At 41.8% G+C, this 24,543-nt stretch overlaps 1 protein-coding gene across 1 annotated transcript; it reads left to right on the top strand.

The window, feature by feature from the left end:
* Positions 1-483: 483 nt before the first annotated feature.
* On the top strand, positions 484-17,965 carry RGR (retinal G protein coupled receptor). Its single transcript, XM_075155427.1, has 7 exons — positions 484-562; positions 3,596-3,752; positions 5,414-5,535; positions 14,392-14,545; positions 15,126-15,243; positions 16,786-16,899; positions 17,822-17,965. The coding sequence occupies exons 1-7, from the start codon at positions 484-486 to the stop codon at positions 17,963-17,965; spliced, it is 888 nt and encodes a 295-aa protein (XP_075011528.1).
* The last annotated feature ends 6,578 nt before the right edge of the window (positions 17,966-24,543 follow it).

Below are 24,543 nucleotides of genomic sequence, written 5' to 3'. Positions count from 1 at the left end.
AAGACCTACATGCTGCAGAAATTCTTGGTTCATACTTCTCCCCTAATTACCAACTCAATGAGTGCCCCTTTGTTTTTCAGGTCACCCCCCAATTATATATTACATGTTTCCTTCATTCCACAACATTTAATTCTTTTCCAGTGTTGCAGAATTAACTGGACAGGGTTCTTAATCTTGTCTCTACAAAGAACTTGTTGTAATTGCAAAGAATGCTTTCATTTTGCTGGTGTCTGAAATACGATTTGCAGGAGAAGGGGGAGTGCGGGTTGATACTAGTCCCATCATTAATGACATTCTTGTGGGGATTGTAGTGGTAGGAGTAAAAACCCCAAAGCTTTTATATAATAACAAGCATGTGTCTGCACGTGAGCTGCTCCTTTAAGAAGCCTTGGGCTAGTGGGAGAAGGGGGATCTGGAGGAAAGGCAGCCCTACAGCTATAACAGAGGGCAGAGGTTAAATCTGTTGGCATTTTTATCGCAAGTATGGTCACAGCATACCCTCTCCCTGAAGGCTTCACTGAATTAGAGGTGTTTGCCATCGGCACTGCCCTGCTGGTAGAAGGTAAGCTCAGTGCGGGACCTCGCAGCAATAAGATTTTTGCCCCCATTATTCCTGGTGGGAGGGGGAAGGAAAATTGAAGCAAACAGCAGCATTTGTGGTACGCTGATCCAGACCTGTCGTGGTTACTGTGGCTACATCACTAGCACTTCTGGTGAGTAAATCAGGGTGAGCTGCAAGCTGTTTGCAGTGAAGATCTGCTCTGTGTACATAGCTGCCCTATGGCAGGAAAGTACTTGCTACTTAGCTTTCTTATGAAGAATTTGGGAGTAAGATTTTGTTGTTGACTTTTAAAGGCAATTTTATCTTCCTTGGGGGAAGGATGTTGAAATGACTGATGATCTCTCAACAAAATTGGGCTGCTTGTTTTGTGGGCTATGACAGCCGTCTTATAATCGAAGATGATAGGTCCAAAATAGCCTGTTAACTGTTAGCATACACCCAGATTGCATTGGTAGCGCTGCAATTAATGGCTGCTGGGTAAAAGTAACAAACAGAAATATACGTGCATGAGATTCAAAAGCTCTCACAGTGTTAAGAAGCAAAATTTGAGGTAGGAGACCGTATTAATTTCATTTAGCTAACGTGGGCTTTTCTTCATGCACCTGCCACTTTGTTGAGAGACTGCAACAAAACTGTGAATTTGTTCCTACCCCGCAGCTAGTGAAGGACAGGCTTGTGGCTAGGATTATTTCAGTGTCAGTCACTGGCATCTCTCCTGAGCAACATCCCAGTCAGGGCCAGGGATCCCATCCCTGCAGAGTGCTGCTCAGCTGGGGATGCAGGGATCACGGGGTCCTACAGCAGAGGAGGAGAAGATGTAAGCACCATCAGAATGGGACAAACACTCATCAGCTCACCCACGAACGTGGAGCATGGGAGAAAGGAGGATGCTTGCCCTCTTCTTGCAGGCGAGCTCAGCTGGAAGGCAGCATTGTATCTGCCTGCAAAGGAAAGCTGGAAGAGCTGTGTCAGAAACTCTTCCTTGGAAGAGAGAGAGAGAAGAAAAAGCTTCTACTATTGGCCCAGGGGTGAGCTGCTGCCTAAACAGAGAGTTCAGGGCTAAACCTGGCCAACAGCCATCAAGCTATCTGCAGGGCCTGGCAGGTCCTGGCATGACTTTGCATTTCGTTACTGAGGGGTGAGAAGCGGCAGGAGGACCGGGACCCTGTCGGGTGCTGGCACAACGTTCCTGCTGGGCGAACGGCTGGTCGTGGTACCACGGCCCTGCCGGCCCTCACCTGCCCGCCCACCCGCCTGTGCCCAGGGGCTGCAGCAAGCCAGGGACCTGCAGTTGTTGAAGTCCAAGCAAAGTACCTGCTGGTAACCTTCACTTAAAACTAGATGTGGTCTGACACATTTATGTTTTACTAAACACAAGTATTTTCTATAGGGTTTTAGGCAGAATGTGCCCAGCAGATTGGCAATAATACTTTATCTTTGTCATCTGACTTAGAAGATCAAACTAAATAATTAAAGATTAATTCATTTTCTCGAGACTCTTGAGAGAAAGGCAATGAAGACCTCCTTTTTTTGCTGCAGCTTCTAAGTGCAGTTTGCAAAAAAGTGCTGGGGAGGAGGAGAACCTTGCATTCACTTTATTAACTGGACATATTTGCTGTTCTAAAGATGAAAACTCAAAGTTATTTTTTTTTAATTTAGTAAGTTCTCTATTTGTACATTCATGCTGGCCTTCAGGAAAGCACAGTGGGGTGAAGCCTGGAGCTTCCAAAACCAGGGGAAAGATAGAAAAAAGTTGATATAGTAATAACTTTTCAGCTCTACTCTAAATACGGTCACAGCATACCTCTCCTAAAGGCTTGACTGCATTTGGGAGAGTTGGCAGCAGTTTTACCCTGTGGGTGGGAGGTAAGTTGGCAGGGAGGAAATAAGAACAGCAGATCTCGAATGGCTCCAAATATTTCTCCTGGAAATATTTTGTTATATGTTGTGTAATAAAAGATGCACATCAGCTGTTACTATGGTTATGCCATCAGCCATTAATGCAATTAAGTTAGGAGCAGGATTTCTGACTAGACAAAATCATCCATCTTATGTAACTGCAGAATTAAGACAATGAGCATAACTAACTACACTACTTTACAGAATCAGGGGATATGGATTTTTTTCTGCACTACATCATTTCTCTTTCCAAGAAGAACACAAAGAGAAAGACGTACTGCCTCTCATCTAACTGAGTCTTAGAGATGGGATGTTGAGTCAGAGCCTCGTCAGAGCTAAAATAATTCTGGTTGTCTTGAAAAGGACATTAAAGGACAAATTTGCTTGAGTTTAAACCAGTGAAGAATGGGTTTCAGGGTGGCACAGCTCCGTGCTGGGTGAATAGCTGGGGTTGCCTGGATGCTCCTCTCTGAGGACCAACATTAACTTATTTTTTTAAATCTATCAGTGACTGCTTTTTATAATTAGATTATTCCTTTCCATGTATAGTCTATTGACGAAGGGCAGTAATAAGATTGAGCTGGTGTGATTCAAGCACTGTCCAGGCTAACCTTAGACAGAAGCCCAAAGGGAGGCAGGTTAACTGAAACGCGGCTGAGGGATTTCTATGCTTAAACAAAAAAGAATGTTACAATTGCTGTTAAACGCAACCCGTTTCTCTACCAAAGACAGGCCTGGAGATGTGTGCACCAGCAGCATGCGCTGGCTGTCAGTCCCTCTGAAACTGCCTCCTCTGCACCTCCCTTGCTCTGACCCCCGTGTCCCTTGATGGAGCCTAGCAATCAAGTTTCTCTATTGAAACAAAAGGCAGAATTACAAATAAGATTAAACCATCTCTGCTCCACATGAGTGGGCATATCCCTGATGCAGTTTGAAGCATTGGCTTCAGCTGTCACCTATAACTTCTCTCCTGAAAGTCTTTGTGCCTTGCACGCAGACTGTGACCACTACGGATATATTCCCTGTGCATAAGTTTCCACAGTAATTATTGGTCTCTCATTAAAGAAAACAGAAGTATCATGGTAGATATTTTCCATTTCCAGTTGAATCACGCCAAACAATTCTGTATTTCAGCCCTGCTTGGTTTCTGTCTGAATGGCTTGACAATTATTTCTTTCCGAAAAATCAAAGAACTCCGAACACCCAGCAATCTGCTGGTTCTCAGCATTGCACTGGCTGACTGTGGCATCTGCATCAACGCATTCATCGCTGCCTTTTCCAGCTTCCTAAGGTATATCTTCTTTTTCCTAAAGGACGCTCAGAAGAACCACATGAAAATTAACAGCTTAAGTTCTAAGAGGTCAAATTAATTAAATGACTCTTTCTAGCATACCACCTAACCACCCTTCTCATTCTCTCAATCTGAAACAGCAAAATGAAACTCTGTATAGTTCTACCAGGCCAGTAAAAAAGCAGACTTTCCTGCGTATAACCACTGACAGATTATAAGACTGATTACAGAAGACATTTAACCAGACAGCTTTACCAGTGGTTATAGTCGAAGCTACTTAAATGTCAAAATAGTAGTACATTTTCATCTGACTAAACCTCCAGACTGACCCCAAATTTATCTGCAACTCTTTCTCGCTTTTTATGAACCTTTCCATTAAAGCACTTATTTGAGAAGTTTGTGGAAAATGAAAATGCAGATCTGTTAGCAGGGAGTTCACATCAGTTATGACACATTTGATTTGCCACATTTTCACACATCAATCATTTAATCAGAGGACAGAAACAATATCAAGCATTTCAGTGAATAATTACAACAAACAAATCACAAGCAAACCATACTCAAAAAAAACTCCACCACCTTATAAAATAGCTGATAAATAATTCCACTTAAGTAGCATATTTTTAAACCCTGGAAACAGAGAACAGCCAGAATGTGGCCATTTTATTCTCTCTTAATGGATATAAAAACATTTTTGAAAATTAACAAGTCAATAATAAGCTCCAATGAGGCCTTATTCAACACTGTTACCTCCTGTATAGGTCACTCTTGTTTCAGACACTTACGTCTCACTGAAGTCAATAAAGATGCCTTTACTGAACTGGAGCTGAGAAGCTAAGGTCAATACATCAAAATGAGCTTGGTTTTAACAATTGCAGAACCTTTTCTTTTAAACGGGAGCAGAATTTTCCCAGCCTCCCAAGAAGTCAGGTATCTCCTGTTCAAAGGGACTTCCAGGGGTAGTCTCCTAATGAAATACACTGGTGTTCTGTAAATATATGAGAAATGAGATTGCTGAAGATTTCCACCTCACAGACAGCTTTATGAGCATAAGAGTCAGGTTAGATGAACACGGAAAGAAAAAAAGCCATAGCTCCTTGCCATGGGTGACCAGGATATTGAAGGCATGTGTCAGCAGACGTCTGCTACATGAGACCGTCTCATCGTTCTTTTCATTCTATGTCTGCAAAGACATTTGGAGGCCTCGGTCTTGCTATCAGGAGTATTTTTATTTGTTGTGAGCTTTTGTACTGTTGCACGGTGAACACTGACTTTCCAAAAGGTTATTACTCATTTGCTACTTCCACATGTTGACAAATCGGCTGCTCCCAGTGGGTGCAAATTTTGAAGATATGGATAATTGGATTAAATATAGATTTCAAATTAAAAAAACAACTTTCCAATACATAAATGCAGGGTTATATTTTCTTCTCCATATTAAGAGTGAAAATAGCTGTTGTACTACATCAGACACCACAGCAAGATAAATGCTGGCAAATACCTAAAGGCAACCACAAATATTTCACAATATTTCACAATATTTCTCAGACTCAGAAAGCACATGCACGGGCTATCATTTTACCCTCTCTGTTAATGCAATTTCCAAACATGTCTTCACCTTTTTCTGTTATTTTCTTAACATGTTCCTTGTTTGTTGACAGATACTGGCCCTACGGCTCTGACGGCTGTCAAATCCATGGATTCCAGGGCTTCTTGACAGCACTAGCCAGCATTAGCTCAAGCGCTGCGGTCGCCTGGGACCGGTATCATCACTACTGTACAAGTAAGGGCTACAATTTACCTGGCAACCTTACCCAGATACTGCTATAAGGCAGCTTGCTTAGATTTCAGAGAATCAAAGCAAGCACCTATTTATTATCTGCATATCTTATATGTAAGTTTATTTATCTTACACACTAGAGATAGAACAAATATAAACAATCTCCCCAAAGGACCTCTTCCCATACAGGGGGCACTAACCAACCACCTTCAGGAGATATTTCCTCTTCCAGACCACATCCAAGTCCTGACCCTCTTGCCACGCCTTCACCTTCTCCATAAGTAATTTTCAGTGTCCCAAACAAAATCCAACTACTCATATTGAAGAAAAATCTATGCACCTTGGGCTTCCATCCAACACCCTGCTGTGTACCAAACAGATCTTCATGCCCATGCAGAGTTTACTAATTACAGATAAATTTCATGTAGCTAGAGAGCTGCCTCTGCAGATACAGCAGCTGGAACAGAGCCCGCAGCAAAGCACTTCTGCAGAGTATCATCGGGCAGACAGAGCTCAGCAGCCCCATTGAGCGACACACAGGCACTTTGGAGTGCAAAAGCCATTTGTGGGGTTTGTGCTACGTTCCAGGCCGCTTATGAAGAACTTGGTACATTTGTGCCCAAGCAAGGAACAAATTATCTGCAAGTTTCAATAAAAGTGGCACAGCTATTTTTAAGTGCTGATAAGAGGAGGAATATCTTATTTTTCTTCTCTTAGTGAAGGTCATTATTTGTTTTTTCTTGCAATTTAGTTTTTAACTAGCTCTGACACCTTAGCTGGATCTAATGGAAATCTAATATTAGACAGCGAGATCAACCCAGGAAAAGAAATTTGCCTTTTTTTGTGGACTTATGAAAGCATATTTTTGATTTAGGTGAGAAATAGAGATTGTCAGGATTGTCAAATATATGGATTTATAGAGATAGATATGCTCCGTCTTTTATCACAGAACTACCTCCCAAACTTTGGCGGTACTGGATTTGTGCATTCATGTAACATGAGTGGAAATTTCTGCTGAATGAGGGTGATGAGTTGGATTTGGTGTCTGTAGAGACTGCTAGGATTTGTGCTGAGACTCCAGCTGTGCTCCAGCCACCACTGCGGATGGGGAGAACAGGGCAATAATTGTATTCTCTTATCACAGAAGTCGGGAAGCACAGCAAGGGGCATTATCATTTGCTGTAAAACAAACTAGCAGCCTTGTGAGCATTGGAACTGGCAAAACCTGCTTTCTTGTGAATATGGTGCACAGGGGTGATGTTTGCTTTTGTCTAGTAAGAAGACTTGTGCTGACTGCTCTATACGTGCTTGCATGGGGCGTCACCTTTCCCCAAACACCAACTTTCACAGTAAATGCAGTAACAGTATCTGTCAGTCCCCACTTCCCTCTCCAGTTTACTTCTAAGTAGCCAATGTTTTCAAAAGTTATTAGGAAAGGACTGAGTGACAAACGCAGGGTGTACAATCTCATGGCCCTCATTAGGAAAAGGGAAAGAGACATGGTATAAAATACAAACTTATTCCGAAAGGACATCTTAGCACTCCGTAATGCTAGGAATCTGCACTATTTGGCCATTTTGGCCGTTGTGTGGGAGTTCTGCCACCTGGGAGAAATGGATGAGGTCCTCCCACGCAGATCTGCAGCTTTCTTGTTTCCTGCTAAAGCCAGGCCCTTTCCAGAGGAGTGAGGAGTCCAGAGTATCCCATGTGACCGCACCATTCCCCAAAAAATTGTGTCCCTTTGGCAATGTTGATAGACAAATGCAGCCCTCCTTTTGTTGTGCTAAAGCACAGGTTGTTCAGACCACTTCACAAAATATTTTCTAAATGAAAGTGTAAAAGTTGGCTGGGGAAGAAACTGCAGCGCTTCAATCCCCTCTGCCGTTGGCATCCACGCATCCTTTCAAGCATGGCCTCCATATGATTAAAGCAGCAAGTGGTAAAACACACCCAGAGCACACAGTGAACATGTTCAATCTGATGATCCCGTTGAGGGTGGAAAGGTTGCCAACTTTTTGTTCTGCAACTTTTGTCAAGAATTCAGCTCAGCCAAGGAATTTTTTTTTTTCATGTCCAGACAAAGACCCCAAATAACGCAGGCTGTAAGCTAAACCCATACCAACACCCTTTGGACACTGAAATGTGTTTGGAGCTAGAATAGCATCTGTATTTTACAAGAGAGACAGCCTGAAGATAAGCATGTCTTTGGAAAGACATTTTACTCTCTGCAACATTGACTTTAATGCTTTCATGTCATGCACTCCTCCAATCAAGAGCATACTACATTAAGAGCACAGGCAGAGAGACCCTAAGGACACAAGCTTCTTTACTTTGCTCAAATTGTTACTTACTGATGGCCAAACATTGGTGCTATTACTGAACATTTTGAACAACAAAACAAAAACAAAAACCCAGAAGGTTTTAAAAGCTGATGCTCTGTGGCTATTCCAGTAAAACCAGCCACTTCTAGTTTTATCCTTCACATGCTGATTGCGAGGAAGATTAAGTCATATTTCATAGATCTGACATACCAAGCCTACAGGCTATACTATGTTCTCAATGCATACATTAAACTCCTGTTGACACTGGTGCGAGCTGCACGCCTGTACAGAAGGTACAAAATACCTTTGCCTAAAACTAAAGCTATCAACCTTTTATCTTCATTCCCGGGAAATGGAACTCCTTCCAGACTCAGTTACATCATCCCCAATGTTTTTGTTATGTCCTAACAGTTTCCCAGAAACCCTTTGTTGTGGCATTCCTCAGTTTGACACTTGATTATCCACTATCCATATTTCTGAGGAAGAAAGAGCTGATGAGAATGTGAGAGATTACTATGATGAGAAAAAATGGGACTTTTCAGCCATTCTGGATGCTAATAATACAAATATGTTCACCAACATCCTGAAAATTAACCAAGTTTTAAAATTTGGAAGTCAATACAACCCTCAGTGACAGAGTGCTAGCCTTTAAAGTGTATTGATAACTAGACATGTCACTCATCAGAAAACAGGTTGATATTGACTGGCATATGGAAGAAAATAGTATGACCACCACACATGACAGAGAAGCTAGAGTTTCAAGACATTTTACTCTTCCTCCTCTTGCTTTCTTCCTCCCAGGCAACCATGCTGGGCAACTGTCTTTTCATCCCCTAATGTGGCTTTGGGGCCTATGAGATGCTACTTTCACAGCAAGGAGGAGAGAACTACAGAGATCTGTAGTCTAAAAGTATGCAATAAGAGGAGAAAAGGCAGGGGAGTCTGAAGGGTTTGAATGTCAATCACTAGCAAGATGGGAAAACAGGTTATTGTATTTCAAAATCTGATCATTTTGGGGAAAAGGAGAAAACAGAAGCAGTTTTATGTTAGTGCCTGACAGTGAAGGAGGAAAGGGCAAACTCTGAGGTAGTTGCCTATCAATAGCCAAGCATTCAGGACAGAAGGTGACATTTTATATCAAGGTAGACATTGTTAGTTCTCCCTCCTTGGCCATTTAAATGAGGAAAATATTCTGAATGACGTTCTTAACATAGCAAGGGAGGAAGGAAGCAGCAGCCTGGGAGGTCTCACTGGGATCAGGCAGGCAGAGGGCAGCTGGTGGACAGCCCAGGGGGTCAGTGATCTGAAAGCAGGCAGCCACCTACCACGGAGACGTCTTTGCTGAAGGCATTTCGATCTAACGCATGGTTCATTTTGGTGAGAGGGTAGCATGCTGCTGTCAGCAGGTTACGGAGAGGGGAAGGATCCTGGTCAGTATTTTTCCTTTCATAACTATGGCATACAGTTACAGTTTTAAAAGAAAAGAAAAAATTCTAGAAGATTTTACGCTTGCATTTAAGAATTAGGGGGAAATGGAAAATCTGAAGTGATTTATGTCAGTACTTTTCTCAGCATTACAAGAGAAAAGACGAACAAATCAGCAGGGATTTCACAGCAGCATTCAATTTCAAGAAATAGAATTGCAGTGAGTTTTATCTAATCCTTAACTTTCAAGGAAATCTAGGTTGTTATATCAGTATTCAAAGATTAGCAAACTACCATTTGCTCCAGTTGCAGCTGTCAGCTCTGTCAGATTAGGAGCATGTCTTTACCTCCTGTCACACTTACTGCAGCCACCCTGCCACACTTTCTTCATCTAGTCTTGCACCTGCATCAGTTTTCCCTGACAAAATGCCAATGTTTATAAAGATCTTGCATTTTCACTGAAGCAGGAGGTAATCACCAGGACAGCTTTACGATCATGGAGAACCACAGCAAAATCCCTTTATTAGGTTATTTTAAAGAGATTTTTCTAATGATATGCACAAAAGAAGCTATTACGCTGTGCAGCTTTCTTATTTCTACAAAAAATGAACACTTGTGACCACCAGTGACTGGTGCTTTTCGCACTGCAGATGAAGTAGGTACCCACAACGATTTTACTTAGGACTGATACATATTTTCCTTTGTAAGACTTTCAGGTATTTTTGTCTTTGACAAACTTCGCCAATTTTAAGTCATGCATGCCATGAAGTCTGGTACAAGCCATATTGTTCTGGAATATATCAGCTATTATAACTTAACCATTTGCAGGAATGAGGAAAAGGGACTTTTTTCCCCTCCATCCTAGAAAATCCTGTTGACCTTTTGTTTGAGATATTCCTTTTGAACACCAGCCTGAAATCTAGTTGAAAGGTAGCCACAGTGTCAGAGATGTATTTTTTGCTTTTTCTGTGAAAATCAGCTAAATGTTTGACCAATTTATAAATCTTCAAAAAATCTAAATTCATAAATGTCCCCACAGACTAAAGATGAAGAAATAGTATATCATTATGTAACTAAAAACTGGGCAGCATAATCAAAAGGATTGTTCCACGCTCTATCTAGCACTTCCTGAAATTTAAGCTTTTGACATGACAATTTCAGTAATCTTTAAACGATGGGGGTTTTTTGTTTATAAGAGTGACCTCTTTCTGTTCCAAAGCAATTACAGAAGCCATTTAAAATCCCCTATATTAATATTTCACTGTATGGAAAAGAGAAGCTTCCCTCTTGATTTTCAAGGAGAGTAAGCCAGAGCACAATAGTGTTTAGACTTAATAAGAACAAATTGCCAGCACTGGGTCCTAATTAGGAATTATATCCTTAAGCATATGCTGAACTCCATACGTACACATTTAACTGAATTAGGACCTACATGGCTATGACATTAAATTTTATCAGGCCAAAAAAGGCATTTAAGGTAAAGCAATGGCCTGCTCTGCACAAAAACAACTGAACTGTTCTCGATGTGCTCTCTTGCTGTCAGCCCTCTCAGAGGAGAACAATTTTGCCATGTGAACGGAGCACGAATCTTTCACTGTTCTTGTACTGAAAGTATTTTTTCTGGGTAAAACTAAAATAACATCAAGTTTGTTTAATTTTACATTCATACATTTTTAGCTACTTCTGATGTGTCATTAAATGTTTTCTGGAGGGTCAACAGGCAGCTGATTTCACTCTGACTATTTCACCATTATTCTCATTTTGCAAAAGGCCAAGTCCAGAAGGAAAAATTTAACTTTGTAAGTTCTGATTCTCTCTTTTTCTAGTGTCCAAAATGGGACTTCTTAAATGCGAGGAGAGAGAACATATGAACTCAGCCCCAGAGATGAGCTTTCTAAACACAGGCTGTCGAGACATGCCTGGTGCCGTACTCCATTATTGCATGGTCCTTTTATTCTACATCTAATAAGAAAATGGGGTTCCCTAACACCCATGGAAAAGTAACTAAAATAAACTTTTTCTTACAGTTTTTCATAGAAGAGGCACAAACGTTAAAGCAAAAAATCAGGAAAATAAAGGAAAAAAAGAAAGCTAATGGAAATTGGGAAGTGTCGTCTCGCTGTGCTCCCCATGGCCTGCCAGGTGCGTGGGCCTTCCCAGCTGCAGCAGGGGGGGAACCGAGGCAGGGCACTGCCAGCCAAAACCTTGGGGAGTTTTCCCCTATAGTGTCCTATAGGCTGCACTTTTCCTGTTAAAAAATTAAACATAGAAATCTTCATTAAAGCCACTCTTGATAGAAAATATTTGAAAACCATTTCAGCAGGAGGCCTCACAACTTTCTTGTTGCCTGCACGCACCCCAGCTGGTAGCACATGGGGCTGGAGGAAAGACCTGACACCAGGAGACTGGGCACCATGAAAGATCCCGGAGGTGGTGGAAGCCAGTGGAGCAAGAGCTTCCCCTGCTTTTCTGTGCAAGGCGGCACCAGGGAAGGTGAGATTTGCACCAACCCCGCTCAAACGCGTGCAGGCAGCTGGATCAGCCGCCCTCCGTCAGTGCAGGCACCCACGGGCTGCCTTCAGCATGCCACCAACACTGTCCCAGCAGCTGAGGGCAAATTTTGTCAATGCAAGGAACTTCTCCTTACATGCAAAGATCCATAAGGTGCCAGTGTGTGGTTAGGACCCAGTGACACTAGGGTGCCTGAGTCATGGCCCATCGCGTTTTGAGACCTTCAAGATACCGCAGTAGTCCATGAAGTGAAAGGATGGGGTGGAAAGAGAGCAAAGTTTCTGCCACAAGATACCACGAAAAATAATTGGTATTAACTATTTTATAGGACTTACTGAGAAACAAAAAAAACCCCAAGATTCAGTTTGTTTTTTCAAAATATCAGGAGGGCTTACCACTTACAAAACTGTATTCCCAAAGCAATAAAGCTACTTTTGGAATGAGCTTGGTTTAAAAGAAATGCAATTCAGATCCAGTTTTCAGTGCAGCTGCTTTTGATAATGCCTTTAAAAATTTGCTAGAATATGTAGAACACAAACCAAACCTGACAGCTTGTGTAATAAGCTTTGTCCTGATTGAATTTCAAGTTACGATTGTGTAAAGCCAAGCTACAAGAACTGCTACGTAGAACACAAATGGAAATGGAAACCTTGGATGAGTAACAACTCTAACATGCTTGTTTAAGCATATACCTAAATAGGATTCAGTTCTGAAAGATACAACTTAGGCTACATTGCTTCTTTGGACTGGGAGGCTAAGAAGAATTACAAGTTACCAAAAAGTTTGACTCGTATTTCTAGTACGCTCAATCAGAAACTTCCTTTATTTTCACCTATGTCATTCTAGAGTCATATTATGCCAGTACTACAAAGCAATATTTGAGCCTTTGCAACCAAAGTATATCTTCTATGTAGGAATCATACAAAAGACAGATATTAATCATTATTAATCATTCTTCATTAGTAATTATTAAAAAATAATGTTTAAAATGACTAAAAAATCAATAGATTTTTTGATAACTACCATATTAAAACATAGAGTATTTAATAAAAAGGATTTTCTTTACTTTTTCCTTGGTATTTAAATTGCAATGTGTACACCTGTCTTTTCCCATAACTAATTTTCGAACACCTGCACCAAACTATTTTTCCAAGTTGATTTTTAATGCAATTCAAACTTTAATTCTTCTTCCTGAAGAACCTCTGGAAGATAAGAAAAAGGGTAGAGGTAGAATCAGCATTCCTGTAAAAGGGCAGTTTCACTAACATACGTACTTCATTATCCTTCTTTAAAATAAACAGGGACAGTACAACATAAAATAGCTACTGTAGAGTCTGCGGTCCTTCCCGGGACTGCTGCCTTATGGGCATCTCCAGCCTGTGCGGCTCCCACACGCTCTCTACCCATGAGTTAGCCACATCTGATCCCATGGCAGGGCCTCACCTCATGTACCTGATGCATCTCACCTCCAATCCTTCACCTCTCTGAGAAAGGTCAGAATTGGCCTGAATCTTCCTGGCCTGCTGTCATGATGCTGCTGTTAAGGGCAGACGAAAAGATTGCTTCCCAACCTCAGTGAAAATTACATCATTACTTCTCCCTAACGGGAGATTTGATTAGAAAGGAGTAGTGGGCAAAGTCACCGTGCTCCTTGCTGGTGCAGCTGGCGTCATGGCCTATTCAGCACGGGCATGATTACGGACGTTAGCCTCAATAACAAAATTATCCAGGCCTTTTTACACGCAAGCAGTGAGGCTAACACAATGTCCTGCAGCAGCAGGGAAGCCTGCCAGCCTTCTCCATGAAGAAGTACTTGCTGTGTTTTCTGAAGTTTCCAATCTTTCATTTCATTCATTGACCTATTCCTAATAGTATTTTATGGAACTGGATGAGATAGGCACAAGTGATCATTTTTATTATAAAATTAGAAAAAAATTACTAATGCTGAGCTTCACTTTTCCTGTTCCAGGCTAAGCAATGATCTTAAGGGCAAAATAATTTGACCAGCAGTATTTTTAGGACAAGATCTGTTGTCAGGTTGTGTACATATATTCACATACATATTGATGAGCAGCGTTTTTAGAACAGGGTATATTTAATATCCATGTGTGCCCTGCATGCCTGGCAGGGCGGGAAGGAAGTAAGCAGGGCTGGGGACTGTGTGCAGAGTCACGTTTCTGATCTGACTCACACCCTGCAGCGGGGCTCCAGTTCTTCAAACACTATTTATTGCATCGCCCTGTGCCTTCCACTCTCTGCCTCATCTGAGTCTTGAAACACATTCCCAAAACACAAGAATATAATGTTTGTAACAGCAGCTGTATCTCCACAAAGCTGAGCAGCAATACAGCATTTGTCTAAGTAAAGCACGCAAAAGAGAAGTATAATTTGCTGTTTCCTAAAGGCTAAAAGCTTCCCTCAAATTTTGTGCAAGGTTGATTCCTCCAGACTCTGGTCAGCTTCGGGCTACAAAACACAGACAACTGCTTGTTTCTGCCCAAAGCCCAGGGGCTGGGGCACTTGGCTCTGGCCCCACAGAGCCAGAGAGCTCTGCCCCGTGGTTTCATTCCGGGCATGGAGACCCCCTTTCCTCTTCCCACAGGAAGCAAGCTGCAGTGGAGCACGGCCATCTCCATGATGGTGTTTGCGTGGCTGTTTGCTGCCTTTTGGTCTGTGATGCCTTTGCTGGGGTGGGGAGAATACGACTACGAACCCCTCCGAACCTGCTGCACCCTGGACTACAGCAAAGGGGACAGGTAAGGGCTGGGGCCAGCTCCCACGGGAGGGCGGGTGGAGGCTGCCGTCCCCTGGGGTGGCCTCAGCAGCACACCAAAACCCACCCATCATTGTTGCTGGGGCAGATCTCGCTCCCCAGCGGCTGGGGCAAGGCAGGCACGACCCAAGGCTGCCTTGACTCGCATGGCAGCATGTGGGAACAGCTGAAGTCACCCTCCTCCGAGGGAGAGGCTGACGCTCTGGCTTCTGATACTCCCTTACTCCTTGGTCATCTATAAGCTGCATCTGTTCTTGGTTTAGGACTTGAAACTCTTTAACAATGGTTTTGTTTTTATGCAGTCCAGCACTGATGTCTGAGTAGGGATGCTTGGGTTTAGAAACCACACACCTGTTGTGATTTTCTGCAATACTATCCACCCCACACACAACAGCATGGCACAACTTAACCGGCCTTCAGCAAATGCTGCACCTAAAGCATGTTGACAAAACTGGGTTTGGCAATTTTAAAAATATAAGTTAATGAATATTTACAGCAAGTTTACAAAGATGCCCTAGAGAGGAATTAACAACCTCTTTTTTTTCCCTCCTCACACTTTCCAGAAACTATATCACGTTCCTTTTTGCTCTGTCCATTTTCAATTTCATGATCCCGGGCTTCATCATGCTGACGGCCTATCAGTCCATACACCAGAAGTTCAAGAAAAGTGGGCACTATAAGGTAAGAAAGCTTCCTCAGCCCCTGCAACTGCCTTGCCAAAATAGGGCCACATCCAATACAGACAAAGTCCTCCAAAAGCCAATTTCTTTCACAGAGGCTTTGGCTCAGCTCCTTCTGTGCTAACTCCCCACAGTTACTTGAGTAGGAGGGTAGTGCAACAGAGGATGGGGCCACCCAGAAAGTTTGAGGAAACTCCATCCGTAGAGATTTCAAGATTTGACCAGCCAGCCATATCTGCCCCAATCTGGTGCCGTAAACAGTTCCCCATCAAAACAGGGGCTGGACTAGTGACCCTGAGGATTCCCCTCCACCAAAACTGGTCCAACTCTAGTCACAAAACCAACACACAGCATGCAGAATATTTGGTAATAGCATATCAATATTTATCCAGAGAAACTTTGCTCAGGAAGGATCATTATTTCCTGCTTTGCTACAGACTCTTAGCTTATCGCTGAGGTAGTCAGCCAGAACGGCAGCGCTTCAAGGAAACACGCAGGCACCCCGTGGGGGGAGAAGGGCCTTCCTAAACACACCGTGTTTACACTTGGCTGAGGAAATTCAGAAATCTTTATGAGCTGGAAACAAAGGAATTGCTCTGGCGTGGCAGGTTTATGGGAATGTAATGTGGTGATTATATGAGTTGTTTCCTTAGGTGCAGGCTATACAGTCTGGGGCACTATGCGTGGCTGGCAGGCACAGCCCAACCCCTGCACTCAGTAAAGACAATCAGTTCTCAAGGGGGATGTTATACCAGCAAAGAGACAGTCAGGCAGACTGGTTTGTAGCTGTCTAGAATATATACGTGCCCTCCATGTATTTCTTGAACAAATCTCAGTGTTCGTTATTATAAGTCTATTACCTTTTTTTTCAGTGAGTTTATGCAATAGCGTGTGATTTCTTTCTTACGATATTCTGTAGCTGTGCAGATGCAGAAAATTTAAGGATGAAATTATCACTTCCCTATTCATTAATATTTATAAGATACTTGGAAACAGCTGGCCATGAACACCATGCATAAGGCCCTAGCATGAAGGACACAGTAATCCTACTACGACGACACAGATGCCACTACATCCATCTGTTGCACTGCCATAGGAGTGGCTTCACACAATTTATTTGTCTGCAATACCCTCTAAGAAGTCAGTGAAATATTGTTCCTTTTTATCTGTTTTTAAATTCACACATTGCCCTCCCCCCTCAGCAGCAATTACTGGCCATGGCTTCTATGTCTAGCACACACACTGATTTAACTGATGTACCATAAGGTGCTTTGTCACCTCTGCCCGGGAGCAACTGCCACTCCCCACCCGGCCCCTCGGAACAGGGCTTTGGGGCTTACTGCACGGGCAGCCCTCGACGCAGAGAGCACTGTGCTCACACACCTCCAACATCGACAGCAAAGCAGCAGTGATACGGCATATCCTGCTGGCTGATCCTCTCCTGCTACTGAACACAAACCACGGTCTCACAGGAGCTGTCCTATGCGCTTGTTGCAGTGTGTGGTTGTGAAACACAAAGGAATTTATTGCTCTTGTTTTTCAGTTTAATACTGGTTTACCATTGAAGACGCTGGTCATTTGCTGGGGTCCCTATTGCCTTTTATGCTTCTACGCAGCAGTTGAAAATGTGATGTTCATTTCACCAAAATACCGCATGGTACGTCTATGCCACCGGAGGGAATTCAAACAATGACATTCTCCTTACTCTCCTCTCTCCTTCCTATGGAACAATGCCAATTTACTCACAATTGGGTTTACTTGTTATAACATATATAACAAGTAGATCGTTTCCTCCAAGTATTCTGTACATCTTCCACTTTTAAGGCAAAACAGCTAAGCACAGTGATATAAAAGGCATTATATTACTGCTTTGATCAAGCAACAACTTAGGAAGTCAGGGGTTTTTTTCTTCAGCAGTCAGTTAGAGGTCTGTAGCCTGCACTGCTTCATGGTTTGTAGGAGCTTTGTGTGTCCTTCTCAGAGTCAAGTACCACCTCAAAATTTTCAATTTTGAAGAGACTGTTTGTCTCATTCATTCTTCTAATACTTCTCTCTCTTCAGGGAAGCTGCAACTGATCACTCTTAAGGTTATGTTGCCTCCTTTTTTCCTATGAGTCTTGGCTCTAAGACTGCCTCTGGGACTCAGTAATACCACATCAAACTTTTCAACTTTGATTCAGTCCCCAAAAATCAGCCCAGTTTCAGGTCACCAAATGCATTACTGTACTTAGGTATTCGGTATCCCCCATAAAATGTGTTAGCAATATCAGCCTTATCCATCAAAAGGTGTCCATAGCACATGCTTCACTCGTCCTAAGTGTTTGAATTCACTCTCAAGTGAAATATCCCAGTTTCAGGTAATGCTGACCTGATTCCTTTCTCCTGGAGACTCTATAATTTCCTGAGCAAGGGCCTCCAACTGACCAAATTGCTTTTACCTCTCATCTCCCTGAAGGTAGCAAGGTACTGCCATTGGAGACAGGCATTTGTTTGATAAAGGGAAACTGAGCCTAGGCTGAAATCAGCCCTTTGGCTCCTCGGTGCATTTTCCTATTAATAAATATTGTGTCTCACAACAGATTCCTGCCGTTATTGCCAAGACTGTGCCAACGGTGGATGCCTTTGTATATGCCCTGGGCAATGAGAACTACAGAGGAGGAATATGGCAGTTCCTCACAGGACAGAAGATTGAGAAAGCAGAGGTTGATAACAAAACTAAATAACCCATTACGGCATTAAGCTAAATTAATGCAGGTACATCACTGAAAGCAAAACGGTAGCGGAAACTGTGTGCATTCTCTGATATGTACGTGCAAAGGTGGTTCCACATTGGAAAGGCCGTGCACTGACTACAAGCAATGAAGTACTGAAAGCAAGCCCTCCAGATAACTGTCCAAACCATCACAAGCTGCTTGTCAAACAAGCTGCCTTAAACCTGTGTTGATTGTCATCAGTCTCATTTTATATGTCACTGCAAATAAACTATGTGCTGGAAAGCATTTTTTTTTCCTGATACACTAACATAAAAGCTCAGCAAATTAACTGAAGCAGAGTATTCGTTTATCCAGTGAAGCCTCCTCAAATCAATCTGTGCAGTTTGTCCATATGGTAACGTCTGGATTACTAAAAGATTAAAGGAGTATCCAGTATTATACCACATGCCTGTATAAATAGCTTATTCATCTGAACAATGATTTTCAATGCACCCAAAATGGGAGTTCCCAAATTTCCATGATGAATCTGCCATTCTAATTTCATAAAAACATTTTAATGGGCATTTTACCCCAATAAGGAATATTAGCTTGGCTCCTATTCAAATGAATTAGTGTGTGACATGCAGCTTTGTCACACACTAAACTGCATCAGATTTTGCAGCTGCTGCTTACCAGGACAATCAACATAGTCCATCATAAAAACATTCATCTTTTTATCAAACGCTGAGCAAAAACTGAAGGGATTCAGATTCTGTTCTAAAGATGACATAAGAATAAAAATTAACTTCACATCTGCCATTAAATTCCCCTATGTTCTACACGAGTGAGAACAATCACTGGATCGGTTGTGACTAAAGAGTCTGAGCAATTAAAAAGCCACTTATTTTATAATTATCAGAATTCATATATATTTTAAACTATTAAAAATGTCCATTTTAAATGTTTGTATTTGCTCATGTTGCTCACGTTGCCTACAGGATGAAAAACTGTCAGTTGATGTTGCCTGTTACTACAAGATGTGTCTCAATCACCCATTTGCAAAAAAATATGTGCATGACACATAGAATACGAGAGATTGTGCATACAAAAAGCCAAACCTAATTGATTCTTACAGGGATCGTATGGTTCATTTCCAAGCATTGACAGTGAAAGAGCTTTTGAAGCCAAGCAAAAAAAAAGCTGATCTGTCCCTGTGATGCTTTCCAACATATTAGAAGGGAAAACAGTTGTGTATGGGTTACAAAAGGGTAAGGAAAAACGGTTGTGTATGGGTTACAAAAGGGTAGATGGTGCAATCCTGGAAGCTAAACAATCAGTGGGTAGAAGGGACGTTCCCCCCATGGCTAGAGATAGGAAATAAATGTCATTTTGTCGCAAGTTAACCAGCAGGATCCTATTCGGAGATGTGCTTTGGGACTTGTGAGGCTCAATCTAGTAACAGACTACCTGACAGAGCACTGAATAACGCCATGACAAAATTATTCAGAATAATCACATCTAAAGTTGACAGCTAAGACTTACATCTTAGGTACACATAATATTAAGTGAGCAGAAGACAAAATGTTTGCACTGATAAGTGCAAAATAATGTGTATGGGCACAAAATTACCTTTAAGTATGTATCTATAGTGACAAGCTCTGAATCTGTAATTATCTCTTTCTCAGGAAAGAGACCTGGGCAGGTCTTGAAATCATCAGTTCACTTGTCAGCAGAGTCATACTGACAAATCCCAGCAGAATGCTAAAAAACACTGAAAAAGGAGTAGGAAACAAAAGAGGACACATGATCACATCACTTGAAAGCCACTGTGCTCAGACTTACTGAATAGGGTGCATAGTTTGGGTGATTCCAACTCACAAAGGATATAGATAAGCTAGAAAAGGGCCACAGGGACCATCAAACTAAGGAGAAGCTTGAACACGGCAGAGATGAAATGAAGGATAGTGCTGGCTCAGAAGAGGAGCTGGTGGGGAGACCAGAGACAGCCTTATCGAACCAGGGGTTCAGGGGATGTGAAGATGGAATGGTCGTTTGCTGCTTCCAACAGCACAAAAACAAGGGGACACGCAGTAAAATTAAATTGAGCTGTGTATTTTCTGAAGTTCACGGTTTGAGGAGTATTCTTCACGTTTGCCTACTGCAACACATTATGACTTACATAACAATTCTGTAATAATGTAATAAATAACAGCTTAAGACATTTGGTTAGGATCTGAGTCCCCTTTAGCTTAAAGGGGACATATCTCAGGAACTCATCTCAGGCTTTGGCTCTTGGTCCATTTTCAGTTTGATTTTTGACTTGCTCTTACTGTAAACCTTTTATTGTGGGAATAGAAAGCAGCAGAGCTGTTTCTTCATTCTGTTGGGCAGCTACAAATTTTAATGTGCCTCTGTTTAGGTTTGTGTATTCTTTTTCATATTCGATTACTGAAAGCTAGTGATGAGTAAAGCTGAGTATTATTACTTAGTGAGCATAAAGTTGCTTAGTGGTATTCAAGCCTCAAGAGGAATAGGGCTTCCGTCCTGAGCAGCACCCAAAGCTGTCCTCTACAGCCGCACTGAAGAAACGCAAGGTAACAAAGTCACTGAAGTCTTTCAGACCTAGGGATGGTGCAAAACTTACAGATGTGCTTTGAAGAACATGGGACGTTCATATAGCCCAGTGTAGTGCTATAAATGGAGACCACAGCAGAGGCAGTACAGTGCATTACAGTGACATGAGAACAGGCTGTCCCACCCAAGAGGGACCTCCCACAGCTCTCCAGAGTGAGACCTCACTTCAGATGGTTCCCTGTGCTGCAGCGTGTTGCACTGAGTAGTTTTGAGCTCCGGTTGCTCCCATCTGCTCAGAAAATCCACCTGGTTTCACTCTGCACCTCCAAACCTAAAGATGTACATAAAACCTGAATCATTTCTCTTGTCATTCATCTCCACCCTAAATAACTTAAACAAATGCTTCTGAACCAGTCAGGCCCATAGCTGTCCCAGCCCAGGAGCTCCTTTGTACAAGAAGATATAAAGGCTCTTGACTGAGTGAAGAGAGGCAAATGAAGCATGTGAACAAACTGAGTGGACTTACACACCTCCTCAGTTCTGGGTCATAATGCCTCAGCTGCTGACTTCCTACCAAAGAGTGGAGGAAATGAGGTTGCTCATGGCTCATTTATCGGAGCATGGATAATCTCATTCTCTCTGCAAAAAGAATTGAAACAAACAAAAAAGAGACCGAAATAAACATAAAAGTTTCCAGGAACTGGTCACCAAGACAAAAATCCTCTTCTAGCTATAACTAGTTCTCACCACTAATTTATCCACATTAAGAAGAACTGGCTGACGACCACTAACAAGTGCACCAACAAGTATGCTGTGTTTCTTTCAGAAAAATGTCTGCATCAAGAAGCCCAACACATGCTTTCAGTTAATTACACAGTTTATCCTTTAGCACAGTCAGCCTTCACCACAACAGCGCTGGCCCAGTGCCCTCTGGCACTGCTGGTTGTCCAGATCTTGCCAATTAATATCTGCTACAATCCTGATAAAGCCTGTCACAACAAGGTCCCGTATCTTGAGTAGGTTATGCCGAAGTATGCAAAATCCCCTCATGTTTTCACACTCTGGAGAATGCCAGATGGCTAGAAACAGGATTTATGTTACCCTAACCAAAGTACAGCTCAGGGGGTTATACAGGGGCTGCAAAACACTCCCATACAGATAGTATCCCACCTATTATCCAAAAAAACCCCAAAAGAACAAAAAAGGAGAATTGTGTAACCCTTGGATGCATTCAGCAACTCAGCTTAAGCCGGAACAGCCAATCTGAACATCAGTGATTAATACCTGTCCTGTCACTAAAGATGAGAATGGCTACAACCTACCCACTTCTAAAAATAATTAGATGGCACTTCAGGTTAGCTATTGCAGCCCTTTGTTGGGGAGGATTTGGACAATTGTTCATGATCAAAATAGAAGAGGAAAGTGTGCCTCTCTTTAGCGTTCAATTACTTGATTCAGTATCCAACCACTCTTAACATACAGTGATCTGCAGTATTATATCCAGTATTACCAAACCACCCTACTATCCCTCTAATTCTGTTCATTTTGCTCATTTGTGTCAGAGAGAATATTTTGATGCACTGATGAAAAACAGACTTCTGAAGAAGAAATAGAAGGCAATTTTTCCTCCTTATCCCTAGACACAAACAGCATAATTTGTTCAGGTTTTCTTTCAGCAGACAGAAATGCCTCACACCTTAAATAGCATCTCTTGCAGTCCTATTTTCAAGGCTATTAAACGCCCACAACTCCAAATGAAGTTACTGTGTCCTCAATAACTCTGCAAATCAAGGTCTTGCTGACTCAGATTTCCTGCGCTGCCCACACTTACAAACACCCTACAGTTCAATAAAAGGGAGTTGAGTTTTTCTGCAGTGCACATTCTTCATGTGCTCCATACACTATCTGATGTATTTTTCCTAGCACCTCTTGTACATCTGTTCGGGGCATTACAAACCCATTTAGGAATAGGGTCAGGGGAAGAATTTGCACTGTTCCTAGTCTATCATCATACTACTTTGAATTGCATTACTGTAAAACAGTGAAGTGAGCTGTTTTTGTCACCAAGTGTTAGTGACAAGTACTTATCCTTCCTGTCATGTCTCACTTAAATTTCTGTTCATGTTTCACCTGTGAGGATGACTAAGTGGAGACTCACACCTCAGCCTATGATATTGAGAGTTTGCATTTTGGAATTAAAATGCAAAAATATTTGGTACCATCTGCCTTGTATACATATTCATACTTCGAGATTATTCATCAGAGGGTTACAATCAATGGTCTGTATGAGCTACCCTAGACCCGCTAACACAGTAAATACTCAAAAGATGCTTTGTTATGAAAGCAGGCATTCCACTTTCTGCAGAGAAAAAGGGAGGATGGACCTGTTGCATTAAGATTATGTGAAATAATAAGAATTTTTAAATGGTGAACAGACATGCTCACACATCTTATTTTAGGTGTGGTTTGGAAATTCTCTAATGTAAGGTAATCTCTTGTGTATCATTAAAAGAAAAAAGGATCCAATAATAACAGCAACAGAAAGCACAAAATTCTAAGATCTCAAGTTTGAATAATTATAAACACAATTAAAATTGTACATGCAAGACTTGAGAATTATTTTATTAACACTCTAAAACCCTTGGATTTCTACAGGCAGGATTTTTTCCTGTGTGAGCCATGTATGAAATTTTTCAAAGCAAGTTTTGTTCAGAATGCAACATCAGATCATAGAACTGTCAGGAGAGCTGGGGCTGAGTAAAGACACTGTGCTGGGATACAGATTTTCCTCGTTTCAGAAGAAGCAGGAGACAAGCCCAGGGCTCAGTCTCCTGCACACTGGTTAGAGAAGACTCCCTTGAAAAATGCCAGAGAGATGAGGCAAAGGCAGCTGAAGAGAGCTGCTACTTCTTTTGAGACCCTGGCCCACAGAAATTGTCAATACAACTAAGAATTTACACCTAAATGTTGATTTCATGTTAAGAAGTATTTCAGATGCAGATTCAATTACCTACTTTAAAGAAATCTAATTTTAATTAAATTAATGTAAACTAATTAAACGCTGTTTAGAAATATGATTCAGAGGACAATACTTAATTCAATAAGTCTCTAATGGTAGAAAATGTGCTTCCTTTTAATAACAGTTCGTTCTTGGGAATCTGAAAAATAATTGTGTAGTTATAAAGCAAGGTCTAATATCCTAATACAGTGCTATCATAAGTCAAGTTTTAAAAATAATTATTTCTAACTGGTAGTACAAGAATGTGACTCTAGGGAGACAAATATTTGTGGCCTACAAACACATATACCTTATTTTTTAAGAAAGGACTGAAATGGTGAAAGCAATAGTTCACTTACATATGAAAACCAGCAAAGAAAATTATATAATTGGAAGCAGAGAGCAAACTTTCAAGTCCTAACAGCAAGAGTGCTAAATTTTCAGCGTGCTTTAGATCTTGACAGTGAAAACAAACTGTATTTTGGCAGACAACAGTTGGAGGCTCTAATTGCTGGAGAAGTCACTGTTTGAATTTTCTTGGTGAACAGTGAAATAACAGGTTTTTTCCCATCATGGTGTTCAGTGATTTGCATCCAGTGCCCCAAGATTTGTTCCACTGAACTACGCAAGAAGGTGCTACGGCAGCATTCTTGATTTCTCTCTCCATAAGCTGACCTATCATTCAAATACAGGCAGTTTTGCAAGCAAATTATATCACATTAGATGAGAGGTGGTTGTGCTCAAAAGCAGCTGTACAAGCAGAAGCTTAAGGATGCTATTAACTACTGACGGGGCAGGAAAAATGTCGTTAAACAAATAGAGGGAAGACAAAACCAATGCTTTGATGGCAATATTTGTTAGCTCTTTCACTATTGAACTGGAGTCAGTTCAAACCTCAGAGCTGATCGGCACTCTGCAGTTATGCTTCTGGCCCAGCAATGCATTGAGTGGCAGCATGTCCTAGCTATCACATTCAATGGCACCTCTGATGTATGGATCAAATGCTGTATTTCCCAGAGGGCTCTGCAGCCTTTCC

Source organism: Calonectris borealis, chromosome 7 (assembly GCF_964195595.1).
Source record: "Calonectris borealis chromosome 7, bCalBor7.hap1.2, whole genome shotgun sequence".
NCBI classification, from domain to species: domain Eukaryota; kingdom Metazoa; phylum Chordata; class Aves; order Procellariiformes; family Procellariidae; genus Calonectris; species Calonectris borealis.
Note: the sequence above shows the minus strand (reverse complement) of the source record. Positions and strands in the feature narration are given on the sequence as shown.

Excerpts from the sequence above, each read along its gene's own strand:
- RGR (XM_075155427.1), top strand. The coding sequence starts at position 484 with ATGGTCACAGCATACCCTCTCCCTGAAGGCTTCACTGAATTAGAGGTG. Across the intron at positions 3,753-5,413 it reads GCCTTTTCCAGCTTCCTAAG|ATACTGGCCCTACGGCTCTG; the intron begins GTATATCTTCTT and ends GTTTGTTGACAG. Across the intron at positions 15,244-16,785 it reads AGAAAAGTGGGCACTATAAG|TTTAATACTGGTTTACCATT; the intron begins GTAAGAAAGCTT and ends CTTGTTTTTCAG.